Here is a 14838-nt window from a genome sequence, read left to right as displayed (position 1 = left end):
GCAAACAAGGCGCGAGACGCCCGGGTGGTCAAGACGCCGCAGAAGGAGAAGAGACAACCTGCCTCCTTCCTGCACGAGGCGTGTGCAAACTGACCAGTTCAATCTGTTTGGGATTAAAAACCTCCTCATTAATCCCAGTGGGCGTCACGCGAGCTCCTGCTAACTCCCAGTTAGCGCAACCCTGCTAACGACATGACTCACATTAGCTGCTGCGCCGGGCTGTGGATGCAGTCAATACACCTGGATTTACCTTTACCTGCTAGATCGTTATAACCCTTTAATAAGACGGTCATCAAGCGTGTCCAGTGGATAATTTGACTTCTGACGTGTTGAACAGGACCTCTGAACCAAAATTCACTGATTGGTTGATGGATTGAAGTGATGAAATAGACATGAATGACTCACTGTTTTAACACTTCTGACTGCAACTTCAGCTGCTGGTTTATTGAAGAGCGAGAAGCCGATGATCTTTTATTAATGACTTTAATAACCTTCAGAACTGCAGAACTGATGCCTTATTAGAAAGTGATTAAACTCTTGACCTTTAATTAAAATCCAAGGAATAGTTTGACATTTCCAGAAATGTGCAAACCTGATATGATACGATCTATATCGCTGACGAGCTTACAGACTGGAAACAATGGGAAACAGGCGGTCTGAAGGGATCAAAACCAGCCTTCCAACTGGAGTCTGACAACCTTGACGACAGGACTTTGCCAAGAAATTGTTTTTCTGTCCAGATTAAACGAGTAAGATGTTTGTTTTTTGGTTGCTTTCTGGTGAGCTTGAGAGGGGCTGGTGGGTGGATTTTGCTCTTTATGCTGAGCTCAGATAACAAGCTGCTGGCAGTCGCCTTATGTTTAATACACAGATGAGAGTGGTATTGATCCTCCAGCCTCAGTCCCTGCAGGGAAGCCAATCAGAACATTTAGTGAACTACTATTACTTTAATGACTGACTTCATTTAGCTTAAGTAAATAGTTTAGTAACTACCAATAAAGCTATTACTTACAGCTCATAGGCCCTTTATAAAGGGTAAGAACGCAAACTGAAAAGTCAAATTTCTCACTTTAAAACCAAACTTTTGCATTAAACTTAGTACATAAATATTAATGACGGCGTGCTAAACAGAAAACTTTGCTCACTGCGTTTGCCAGTTCCTCTGGAAGCTATTAGACGTTTCACTTTGTGAGCGCTTGCTTTGAGAAAACACGTCCCTGGCTATTTGTATTCATAGAGGCACATCGCACACCCGGCGCTCGTGATAGAGAACTGTCTATTTTGCAGTGTCAAAATAATTGATTACAAACTGCCCGACTGCTGCATGCAAAAACAGCAGGATCAGCCGGTTAGCAAACAGCGAGCAGAAGCCAAAACTCATCTCATCCAGACTGCAGCGGCCCAAAGAAGTGAGGCGTCAGCAAGAGTCCGGAGACGCAGGGGGTAAACAGGATGATGAGGAAGAGCGCGAGGAGGAAGAAGTGAAGGAGAAGCAGATGAAGATGACAAAGGAAAAGATGGCTCGTGAAGAAGAAGAGGAAGCAGGGAGGGTATGAAATAAGGGAACAAGCAGAAATCAAGAAGCCCAATTGGATAAAGTGACAGATGAAGAAAAATTAAGGAATAAAGGCGAAAGGAGACGCACCGCAGAGGGAGAAAGTGCTTCAAACAAACAGAGCGATAACAAGAAGAAGAAGCGAATGATTAGGTCGAGGCAGAGGAGGACGTATGTGTGGGAAAAAAGAAGAAGAAAAGGCAGCAGAGGAGGAGACGGAGAAGACGATATGTTGGGAGAAAGGGACAGAAGAATCAGGAAAAATGGTTAAGATGAAACCGAAGAAGCCAAAGGAGGTGCAGGAAAAGAAGAGGGTGGAGGAGGAGGAGGAGGAGGAGGAGGAGGAAGGGAATTCACACAACATAATGCCATTGAGGTCCAATCTGTCAAAACTGCACTAACAGGGTAGGAGACGCTGGCAGAGCCGGACAACATGTTTCTGTCATCTCACATCAAAACGTGTTGAAGCTTCATTTGTTCCTGCAGCAGAAGACAAGACGCCCTCAGACGCTTTCTTCATGGTCAACAAAGGCTTTAAAGATCACAAACGGGGTGCTTTTTGGGCGCCCTTTGGCTGGCAAACATACCTGCTTTTCAGTCCCTTCTGATTATTTAGTTCAACATTTCGCCGATAAGCTTATTTACTCTCTTGCCAGGACGAAGACTAACAACAGTCTGGTGTGTGTGTGTGTGTGTGTGTGTGTGTGTGTGTGTGTGTGTTCAGAGCTGGAGCCAGGAGGTGACCAGCACCCCTGAAGCTCACTAATTAACACGCTGGATCTCGCTTGTTTAATCAGCACACAAACAGTTACGTAAAGAGCAGAATTTGTGGGCGTACGGGGAGTTACAAGCTGTAACCAACGCAAATTTTAAAGCGCAGGCTCATAAAAAGACATTAAAAGTGACGCTGAAGGAGGACGTGCGCCAGCCAGAAGTTTACAACCGAGCAACCCCGAAGTATTTTGGATAAACAGTGAACTGCTGATCTGTTAAACATTAAGAAATCCCTCATCAATAAAGCATCACAATCGATAAACCTCTCGCGCTTCGAGTCGTTAGAAAGCAGCACGTGTTCAGCGGTGGAGTGAAAGTAAGTGTGATTTTGAGGTACTTTACACGAGTACTTCATCCAGAGGCAGCTGTATGTAGTAAAGTTAGTAATTTTTACGTACAAAATATATGATGAGCTAACAAAATATTATGCAACAGAGGTTAAAAAGGTGACCAGCTAGTACATACGTCTTAGTTCTGATGCTGTTCACTTCATCACTTCTACATTCTGGTACTTTTACTCACATTCAGGATCTGGATACTTCTTCCAGTACTGCCCAGTTACTTGCAAAGGCGCCTGCAGAATCACCCTGTTAGCGAGTTCAGCTACGTGTGGATCTCCAGCCGCAGTCAGCCGATGTGCGCGCTGACCGGCAGAGTCCTGAGAGCGGGGAGGTGAACAGCTGTAGATCCACGCTTCAGATAGCAGCCAGGCTCCACCGAGTGCAGCTCGGATACACGACTGCAGGGTCCCGGGTGGGAAAACGAGGGAGGGGGAGGAGGGATGCTATTGGTGTGCGCAGTGTAAAGGTATGCCAGTCACTCACTCACACACACACACACACACACACACACAGAGCAGCGAAACACGACCTACCCCACCCCCCCTCCTCTGTCCAGACAAGCAGGCCGAGCACTCATGCATCACTAACCTGTATATTGTGTGTGTTTGTGTGGAGGTGTGTGTGTGTGCGCGGATCACTCATTTAGGCGCATGTGTGACTCTGTTGTACGCCAAAGAGCGTTCACGGACATGTGCGTGAATAAGGTATCCTTAGGTGCCACTTAACGAGCGGCGTCGACGTTGTGTGTTTGTGTGTGTGTGTGTGTGTGTGTGTGTGTGTGTGTGTACAGTGCACCCATTCACGCATAAACCCAACCATCCTTGACGATATGCACCCCGGTCGTGTCAAATTTGGGTCACTCTTTCTTCTCCCCTCCAGGAGGACGAAGGGGGGAAGACAGAAATTAACAATACCCGTCTTTCACCACGGCCGCGGCGTTTGTTTGCCTGTGTACGCTGCGTGCACGCTGCCACGTATGCACTGTATGTGTGTGCGTGCGCCCGTGAGCCACGTCTTTGTCCTTGTGATTTAACATGCACAACAGATCAATCCATTACAGGGAAAAGGGGCCGGTGTTTGTTACCATGAAAGCGGGTGGCTGTGACCTCGAAGGACAGATTTGGCGGTTGGCGGCCTGGTTTACGCCGCTCATTGGAAACCACAAGGAGGGTTCTGATCCCATTACGGGGTCGTCTGCGTCTGCACGCATTCTTGTTGGTTATCCAAGATGTGTCTGTGGATGACTGGCGGAGTGAAGGTACTTTCTGAAGGCTCCTGTTGTAGCATCTGTGGTTCAAACTGAGGCAGGTGAGTTGTTTTTGAATCATTAAGGTGAACTAAAGACACTCCGGATCTTTAACTTGTGCTCAGCGAGCGGTGACATCTGCCGAAGGACGAGTGACGAACTGCTCCTTCTTTGTTTTATCCAGTCCTGATTTACTGCTTCCAGCCTCATCCTATTTCTGTGACTTCTGTCCACGAAAATCCCGTCCTGTCTTGATCTTTTTACTTTTATCTCCTGATGCTATTTCGATCTCGGGTAAATATATCCCCTGTCACAGTCTCCATCCCCTGCACTGATCTGGCTCCAGGTTGTGAGAACAGGACTATGTATAGCTGCTTTTCTGAATTTATCTTGAGCAAAAAATAAGGCATTATGAGCCTGTGCGGAAATTCTACATGTAACCAACTCTCAACATAGTGCAGTGAAGTTAGTGTCCCACAGAAGTCAGGCACCCTGAGGAATCCAAGCTCCTGCAATCTGATATTAGCCTCTTGTTTGAATAATCCCAAGTAGCTAAAATCACTTGGTCCAATACCCAAGCATGGCTGCCAGACTCATGCAAGAAGCATGACTCGCATATTTTGGTCAATTCCAGGAGCCACTGCTGGCCAAGATCCTGCTAAAAGAAGAGTCTGCACCCACAGATCCCAGTCAGATCTGTCACAACCATTTCACAGCTACCACACAACACGAGTCGAGCGCACCGTCGCCGACCGCGCCTTCAAAACAGCCTCGTGAAAGAGAGGCAAAAGGGGCTGCGTTGGTGTGCTTGCGCAGGTATCGAGAGGAAAATGCAACACAATCCAGGACGTCCAGTTTGAGTGACAGGTCCATGAGTTTTAAGGCTTATTAGCAGCTACTGATCATGATACTTGGAGGCAGGACTGGAACTGGAAAGCGACTGAGGTGGCAGATACCCACCAGGAACATGCACTCGCGTTGCTGGACGATGTCGCAAAAAGCTGATCCGGGTTAAATTAGCATCTTTTGCAGGAGCCCTGATACAGAACTAAAGTCTGTCCAAACAGGGTCTGAAGCTCTGACACCCGAAGCAAGAGGACGCTGAGTTTAAACAGCGTCGTTTACGCTGAGCCAAACAATCAGAAAGGAGGAAACGCTCCACCAATTAAATACAAGCTGTTTCGAACATGCTTACAAGTGCTGCATCGCATTCTTCAAAGCCGCCACGCAACCTCTAGTCCTTTGCTCAAGGACAACCTGAGCCCACTCGTCAGGTTTTTCCTTTCCATCGTGAGTTTTCTAACTTTGAAACAGATTCAAAGTGGTGACTTTTTGGTCATGAGTCTCATCTTACCTTCAGGGCTCTGTCACCTCAGCCCTGTGTTTGATCAGCACCGGGTTCATTTGAGGTTTTGACAGGTTGGCTTAAATGCAAATGTCCCTGGATCATAGAATTTAAGTGTGTCATGCTTCGACGGCAGCTTGTGGAAAACTTCTCAAAAAGACCCCTTAGGAAAGAAACCAGACAGACAAGTTTGTCTCGCCTGATTCACGGAGATGTCACTCCAATGAAAAGCTCCGCACAGAGGGAACTGGAAAGAGAGACAGTTTGGCCAAACTGACTCATTTCCTGGAGAAAAAAAAGCAAAATTTTGTGGCTCAAAAACAAACAGACTATCAGATTATAAAGGTCAGTCAGTTATAAAAGTTCAAACAATCTATGGCGTCTCTAAAACAGGCTCCGTTCACTGCTTCAGGCGTCCAGCTTTTTGTTCATGAGCCAATTTGGTCCAAAAAGCTAAATGCCTGCCTAAATTAAACGCTGTGCTAACCAACCATAAAATAACAATTTGCATAAAATAATCATAAAAGGCATTTAAACTGACCGTTTCTGTCACGTGGAGTCAGTCAGAGACTCAGATTTCCATTTAAATCAATGCACGAAGAGGCGGCTTGAAAGCGTTTCAATGAGCTCAGATGCTTCCAACTTTAATGAAAACCGGATCTCAGACCTGCTGCTGAGAAACAAACCACGCCAACCGCTCAACAGCATTGGAGCTGAAGCCTCATCTCAAAGTGGTGTCAGGTTATACACCAATTACATTCTGCCTTCGAGATTATAAAAAGGAAACAACAGTTTCTCCCGCATCAGCATCCTCCACCTGATCGATGCCGCACCTGTTGGGTAATGCGTATTGACCACAGCTAAACCTTATCATCCTGTGTAGATAGGGGCTAGCATTGACTCAGACCTTCTGCCACACAATTAAAGAGCCGCTGTGACATTTTGTAGTTAAGTTAGCGCAGACGAGGAAACTTTATCAGACTGTGTGCATCGCGGCTGGCATTGATTCAGACGTCCTGTGACACCGTTAAAGGGTTTCTGTGACATTTTAAAGTTTGGCTGTTGTATCTCATCGCCTCGCATTGTGTCCACTGTGAGGAGAGGCTGCAGCGTTCGCACTTAAAGCTCTGAGGACTCACGCCGCCGCATAAGATAAGATAGGGCACGATAAAATGAAGCCGGCTGATCCGCAGAGAGAGAAAAAAAAGGTAATAAAGAGCGTCAACAAAATTGTAAAGTGAATGGTAAAGACTATTTACTGCTGAAGCATGTGCTGCAGTCTAATCCCAGGCTGAGTTTTAAATAAAATAAGAGGTGAAAACAGAGCAGACAGTTACTGTAACTCTCACCTCGCTCCGAGCGCCGACAGCACCGTCGACCTCCACTCAAATAATGTACCCCAGCCTCAAGTGTGACACAGCTTTGTTCGGAGTGTGTTGAAGCCGGTTTTACAGCATCCACAGTGATACTTTTAATCACAATTATTGTGGTAAATACTGAGATCTCGATTATTCATCAATTTATAATTACTCTTTACTGCATTTACTGAACTTTAGCAAAAAACTTTTTAAGAACTTAAAATATAATTCAACTGAAAAACAAATAAAATAAATGTCTTGTGATAATAACACTAATGCATCATAATAACACAGCACAATAAATATGTCTATTTAATATATGATGTGAATTACAATTTGGTGTATAAAATGTGAGAAAGGACTGCTGTCTCATCCTTTTTGGCCGCTGCAAGCACCAGTACCCAAACACGAACAGACGCACTTTAAAACCCATTTAGGGTTCAGGCACAGACATGACTTAGTGAAGCTGAGGGAATCATCATCGTGACCGTGATGATGATGATGGTTTGGGTTAAAGTAAGTACCTGGTTGAGGTGGTGGATCTTCATCGTCATGGTTACAATAACAATTACATGGTAATTACTGAGAGAAAAACAAACAAAAAACCCACATTGTGATAAAGTTGGATGCTTCATTGACCGATCAGTCCACCCCCGTTTGTCGCTCCATAACAACAACAACATCCAAACACCATCCATCAAACGCCGACCTTCTTCCAGGACTGAGCACCGGCCGCCGATCTCACAAACACTCTCGCTGCTGCAGCCAGTTTCCAAAATCTTCTGAAGCCGTCAGAGGAGGGTGGAGGCTGCAGAAGCAGCAGATCGATGCCCGTGCTTCTGAAATGAGATGTTCAATAATCCCATCCCACACACGTTTGGCCACGCAGCGTATCTGAAACCCACCAGAAAACCTACAACAAGCGTCTCTCTTTCAAACAGGGCCTTCTGTAATGGATTACACACGTTCTCGCAGCCTTATCTCGAGCCCTCCGGCTGCACGGTGACCGACAGCAGTTTAGATGACGGTTCAGAGCCGCTGGACGACACCGAGAGCGCCAGCGTGTGTGCACGTCCCAGAACCCCGGCGCTGATCAGATGCTCTGCGGCGGATCTCAGCTGTCACCTCAGTTATTCAACCGCCGTCTCCAGTAAAGAGACCTGGATACTGAAATACTGAATAACTAAGTGCCTCACACAAAAGTCACATCCCAGGTTACAATAAATACGGGATACTAACATGCAAACGACGCTGTCTGTGGGTTCGGTAACAGTTAATGATTCCTGGATACTGGAGCTCAACATTTCTAGACAGTTTCCCCAGTTTCTCCCGGCGACTTCCTCAAATCTCTTGGTGCGGCTTTGAGTTAGCGGGTGACTATTTTCATGACACTTCAGAGGAAGAACTACAGTGGCGGTGATCAAAAAAACCCTCTCATCTTTCATCTCGCCAGAAACTTTCCTCTAATCTTACAAACTACTGCTTGTCTCGCCATTTCATCCACCTTCTGATCAGCGAGCAGGGAACAAAATAAAATCCAACAGCGCGAACATTAACTGTCTGACCTGGAGAAACATGATGACTATTGGTCCACAGCTGTTTGACGAGGTCAAATCAGCTGCTGTCCTGTTGTCTGGATGGACGGATGGATGGGTTAAAACAGGACTTTCACACTTTGATTCCAGTGTGAAACCAGCCGTCTGTTGGTCTTTTTTTAAAGGAAGTAGTAGTATTTTAAGTAGTTTTGGTGCCTAAAACTTAACCGAACCGTGACCTTCACCTCTAATGTGTCCCAGCACACTTTATTTTGAAAGTCTAAGCAGTGTTGCATATTTATGGTCGCTAACTTGACCGCAGAATGGGAGCAAAGGTGGACGTGATGCAGGCGCGAAATTCGCCTCCAACTGAACCACGTTAGTTTGAAAGTCGTGCCGAGTGTCAGGAAAAATGAGAAATTCATGCCCATGTAGATGAATCCTGTAGATTCAATTTCCTGACTATTTCACAAACTGCTCGTCTTATTATGTTTTTGATGCTCACATAGAGCAGTGGGGTTGGCCATTTTTTAAAAAACGATCATTATAGTCATTCTCATACGACAAACGCTCATTCACACACCAGAACAATATGTTGCTGTAAATCCTGAAAACAAAGCCGCAGCAGCATTCAACAGGGTCGACACGCTGCCATCACAGATCGGATCTAAAGCTGCCAAATCAGACCAAAATAAAAGCGTCTTAATTGGGGTGCGGGCCAACGCAAGCTGCCAGAGGAGCTTCACATTCACTCTGACAGATTGTCCACAACTACAAGTTCTATAAAAGGCCTGGACGAGCAAAACTCAAGAAAGATTGCAGCAGAATTACTCCGCAAATATGCAAAGTCGAATCAGTCAGTAAAACATGTGGAGTGTTGAGGCGGTGAAGTATGAATATTTGAGTGTTGCTTAATGGACTGTCATGAAATTACACAGCAAATATGTGCAAATAGCCATTGTGGCTGTAATGGATGACACCAGCAAAACTTCAAAGTTCACCGTTAATGTGAAAGAATAACATGAATATTTTGCTGTTGATTAATGGCGTGCGGAAACAGAGGAAGCACAATGCAAATCTGGCTGCTGTTAATCTCCCCAGAAAACAGAGTAAATCTGTCTGCAGAGGAGGGAAACCTTTCATAAATATGCAGGGCAGCGGGCACTTAGGAGCAGAAGGCAATAAGTGAAGTGCAAATCTTCCTATTATAAACCTGTACAGAATACAATACATCTGCCTCCAGTGGAGTACAATACTGCGCTTTAAATATATAATATATCACTGCCAAGGAGCAGCACATGAATATTTCAGCACAGCAGCCAAAAAACTTTGATCACAAAATGTGCAGATCTCATTCTTGTAAATCTTAATGGAAACACTGAGCTTGAGTTGTGTTGCAGACTGTTAATGGGGCCAGATAATGAAAACGTGGCTGTTTAAAAGCCTAAATATGCAGATGGGTCCCAGGAAGTGGGACAAAACTATTCATTTACCTTGACAAAGTAATGGTACTAATATCCATACTTTACTGTAACCTGCTCAGCAACAGTGAAATACGACTGAATCTTAATCTATTTCTTAATTAAAATATTGTTTCATAGGTGTTTTACTTGGACTTGGTTAGCTTTTGCTAACCAAAGCTAACGGCGAGCTGTCTTCTACACAGGATTATGGGGAGGAATAATCACCTTTTCTGCACAACACACAGGCACACACAGCGACAGACGCTGCAGAGAGGTGGACTCTGAGCAGAGCTGATGAAGAAAAGGAGCCTTCAGCAGGTCCTCCCACCAGTTTCCAAATCAAACTGTGATTCTTCAGCACGGGCCCACCTCTACGCAATTTGCAGCATGCAAGCTGCGACTTGCAACGCAAGATCATTTCCTCTTTTTCATTTTGACGTGTTGCACCCGTCGAATCAGCTCGCAGGAGCCCCGCGGGACTCGATCATTGGGGAAACAGGAGGCTGCCACCATTTTTAGTCAGCTGCACGTAAGCATCGCTCACAAGTGGCCTGACCGACGGTTCACGAAGCAGACACACTTTCCAAATGTCTAAAGTACTGAGAAACAGACCTACGACAGCACCAGACACTTCATTAAATACCAAAACACGACGTATCTTTAAGTCAGGAGACAGGAAATAAGTTTTAAATCTTTATCATCACCTTTACTGTTTGTGTTACTGTGATGATGAAGGTCTCTGAACCTTTAAAAAGTGGCTGCTTTTAACCCAAATCCTGGTCCTTTCTGACCCTTTGTGCCTAAATTTAACCAAACCTTCACCAAAGCAATGACAGATCAGGAACAGAAACACACACCCAAACCGAAGAGGGGCAGGCGCAGAGTCGAAAATGAGCAAATCAGGAAATAAATGAGCAGCTCGCACTCTGCAGGGCTCCAATGTGCACTTATTTATTGTTTGGAGCACAACTGCTCCTCGTCTAATCTCAATAAACACATATCTGCATATGAAAGCAGGATCCGTACGCAAGGGACAAGACTTCGGTTTTGGAAGCGTTCTGGTTTCTGTTTGTAGTCCGATTAGTCGTGGCCAATCAGCCTGAGCGGGCTTTTGTTGCAGGTAAACGGACCGTGCGGAGAGCAAAAAGCATTGGCTGAAATAAAATGGTAGAACACAGATTACAAGCAGCCCAAGGAGGATGTAAGCGGCGAGTAGTGGGTTTAGAGAGTCATTAAAAGGGGCGAATGTCCATTTCCTCATCGGAGCCCCTGGGTGACATGGTGTCAATAGCGTATAGATCCAGAAGAGTTCACGTTTCAAGACAACAGTGTTGTTTCCCCCCTGTGGGAGTCGGACATGTTCAATTCCAATATAACGAAGCGAGGCGACCGCGTGGCTCATCAGACCGAAGCGTCCTGCCGTCTGACGTTGCTGCTGCCTTCTGAGATTCTGTTTCCGAGAGGTCTGGAAGTTTCGTTTGCGCCTGCACGAGTCCACAGAGGCACGTCTACGGCACTGCTGCTTTTAAACAGATCAGGAACAGAGCATGCGGATCGCCTCTGCAGCAGCGTTTTGGATGTGGCGCTGACGAACGGCGTCCTCCTGCCGATCGTGGTTTTCAAAGCCGGCAAGCAACAACATACGGTATTTTCTCATTTGGCTTGGAGGACTTGTTGAATGCAAGTGGTCCAAATCAGAGAGACTAATTATAATTGAAGACTTGCACATTAAATGAAATTCACTCATTAAAGTAAATTTGCACACATGAGGAATCCAATCAGGAATAAAAGGGGCACAAAGCAGCCTGTGTAAAAACGCCGTATGCTAAATATTCTACGGTGGCGTGTTGATGATGAGCGGGAACATTGGCCGGATTCCGCCGTTGCCCACTTAGCGGCAACAGTGAAATAAATCTCACACAAATCTCGCTGCAGGGGGAGCTGAATCTCGGCAGAAAACGCAGCAGATCCGTCTAACACCGGAGGACGACAGCCAGCTTCATAAATATGGAGGGCAGAGTGTCGAGGAGCGGGAAAGAGTATGAATATTTTACCGAGCCGAGGCCAGTGGGAGACCGACGGTGAGGACGGCCACAGAGAGAGAGCGAGAGTACAGCTGGCTGCTTCACTGTTATATAACACACACCCGAACAGATGGACACACGCAGCCCGGACGGACGCTGGTGCACAAACTGAAAACACACACGCGGACACACTGTTCATGACGGCGGGAAGCGCAGCAGCACTCGTGCACACAGGCGGCGACACACACACACACACACACACACACACACACACACAGAGCGACACCAATGAACACAGGAAAGATGAATGGCCACACACACACACATACACACACACACACACACACACACACACACACACACACACACACACACACACACACATTTGTTGCTGTTGTCCACCCACGATGCATTCATCCATCTTATTTTTATCAAACACAAGTCAAGCCAGTCTGAGACAATAAATGGCTTAATACGCGCATAAAACCACACACACACACACACACACACACACACACACACGCACACACAGGCAGGATAAAGACATGGCAGTGGAGGAGAAGGGAAAAGAGACAGAGGAGGGTGTAGGAGGCGACATACTGTACTGAATAAGCTGAAGACTGTACACACACACACACACACACACACACACACACACACCCACACACACACACACACACACACAGCGAGGGAGAAAGAAAAACTCCCAAATCAACAGAGTTCAAACACATTAACGCTTCTGTTTGCTTTGCTTTGTGATTTGACTCAACACGCTGTTTTAGATCAACAAGTGATGTGAATGAAAGGATAAATCTGGTTACATAATGTATTTTTCTTATTGTCAACTGAATTGATCCTCCTGGTATCGCTCGCATACCCAGAGCCCATTCACTCCCTCGTCCACCCACTTATTCCTCTGTTGCATTGATACACTTTTGCCTAAAGATTATTAAAAAAACACAATTTTAATCAGCTTTTTTCTGCAAATTGTGCACACGTCCTGCTTATCTCGCAATACAAATATTGCAAGGAGCCATTAAAGCCCCCTTTAATAACAGGCAGTGCAGAAGCTGGAAGTCTGCTCGCTAATTCATCTGAGTTCTATGACAAGAGATCCGCCTGATATCTACCTCCAGCTGGCTCATGGCTAACCTCATCGACGCCTCATCGACGCCTCATCGACGCAGCTGCATGGCAGGAACGGACTGAGAGAAGAGAGTTTGCACAGGTGACAAACAGAGCGAGCGCTGATTAGTAACGAACTGTAACTGTGACGAAAAGGCAGCTACCACAAATACTGTCCTGATACTGTAACTGTGTATTCATCCGCAGCTGAAAATAGACCCTAACAAAAGCACAAACTAGCTCTGTTTGCTAAAAACTACAAGGACCAGCTGTCTGGGGATATTACTGCCCCCTTTTTAAAGACTAAACTATATATATATAATTTTTAAAGAGTTTCCATCATGGGTTTTTGGGGTGAGAGCACAGCAGAGCAGGAGGTCGGACGGTATTAGGAGACGGATCAACACTTGAATTTGTTGTCCGAAAGAAAAATGGAGTGAGTCTTTGCCTTTGTAAAATATCTCAGTAATGATCTAAGACGTTCATCCGTTCATTCATTCTCTCAGGTGTTTGTTCAAAGTTGCGACGCCACTCGGCGCCCCGTTCATTCAGCTAAAAACCCGCTGTGATCGTTTTAATGGAGGAGCCGGGCAAAGGGCGAGACAGCATGAGTCACACTGAGAGAGAGAGAGAGAGAGAGAGAGAGAGAGAGAGAGAGAGAGGGAGAGAGAGAGAGGACAGCAGAGGAAGAGAAACGGTATTACCTGAGAACAAATGGAAACCCTAGCTCCCTTGAGAGCTCATTTGCATACACACACACACACACACACACACGCAGGTTGTACTCTACAAACCAGAGATTAATATTTAAATGAGAATGACAGCGTTCCACCTTAAAAAACAAAAACAAGGCAGAGTTACAACCACTGACTAAGATACAAACAGATGTCTTTGAATGCCTCTTTCTACACACACAAACACTGCATGCACACAACTCCCCCCACCCCACCCCACCCCCCATGCACACACACACACACACACACACACACACACACACAAACACACACACATCAACAGTGTCCATCCAATCCAATGCACATGCACAAAATCAGAAATACTACCTTAAATAACATCGCTGCAAGGTGAATCCACATACACACCACGAGCAGTGCCCCTGTGAGCTGCCATGCGCACACACACACACCCTTCAGTACAATATAAACACACGATAGCGAGGGAATATTGAACACACACCCTCTCACACATATCTGCATGCTAACACACACACACACACACACACACACACACACACACACACACACCTTCAAGGCGGCCGACTCACACCCATATCAGCGCAGTCCAACGCCACACACGCATGTAAACACTTTCCCACCCGCCTCCGCTTCTGCCTCCACGCCTTTCCCACCCACTCAAAACACACCGCACTCTCGCCCGCACACACACACACACACACACACACACGCTCGCTCCCTCCATCCGTCCGTTCCCCTCCTCTTTTCCTCTCCATCCATCCTTACCTTGCAGCAGGCTCTGGAGGTTGAGCTGCGCCTGCTGGTGCAGCTCCTCGACACACTCCGGCCTGCTCCACGAGCCGAACACGTTCACGCTCTGTTGCCATGGAGACCTGAAGTGGGCCGCGCCGCCGCCGCTGCTGCCTCCTCCGCCGCTGATGCTGCTGTGGCTGCCGTCGCCGTGGCTGCTGCTGCTGCCGCCGCGCCTGCTGCCCTCCGCCTCTAGACCGCTGGTGGCTGGAGGAGAGAGAGAGAGAGAGAGAGAGGGAGAGGGAGGGAAAAAATGTTGAGAGGAAGTGATGGATGGAGGGAGAGAGGAAGGAGGAGAGAGGGGAGGGGAAGAGAGGAAGTGAAATAAGGAGGGGAAATAAGATTATTGCGAGCGTGGTGGGAAGGAGAAGGAGGGGAGAAAGGGAAGGAGGCAGGGAAAGATGGAAGAAAAGGGGGATCGAGGTGAAGAGAGGGGATGAAAGAGGAGGAGAAAAGGGGAAAATGAGGGGAACAAAAGAGGAGAAAGAGAGAAGAGGGAGATAAGAAAGTAGATGAGGACGATAGAGAAGGAAAAATGGGGAAAAGAGAGGGATAGAGAAGGAGAAAAGA

The 14838-nt window shown here is 46.5% G+C and overlaps 1 protein-coding gene across 4 annotated transcripts in view; it reads right to left on the bottom strand.

Annotated features, from left to right (window-relative positions):
- The window catches only part of nhsl2 (NHS-like 2), a 129394-nt gene that overhangs the window by 25941 nt on the left and 88615 nt on the right, over window positions 1-14838 (bottom strand). For all 4 annotated transcript variants that reach the window (XM_076725186.1, XM_076725187.1, XM_076725188.1 and 1 more), the window contains one exon: window positions 14245-14475. In XM_076725186.1, the coding sequence (XP_076581301.1) occupies window positions 14245-14475 (231 nt within the window). The remainder of the gene's footprint in view (window positions 1-14244; window positions 14476-14838) is intronic.

The sequence above is a fragment of the Chaetodon auriga genome, chromosome 24, assembly GCF_051107435.1.
Source record: "Chaetodon auriga isolate fChaAug3 chromosome 24, fChaAug3.hap1, whole genome shotgun sequence".
Classification (NCBI taxonomy): Eukaryota; Metazoa; Chordata; class Actinopteri; order Chaetodontiformes; family Chaetodontidae; genus Chaetodon; species Chaetodon auriga.
Note: the sequence above shows the minus strand (reverse complement) of the source record. Positions and strands in the feature narration are given on the sequence as shown.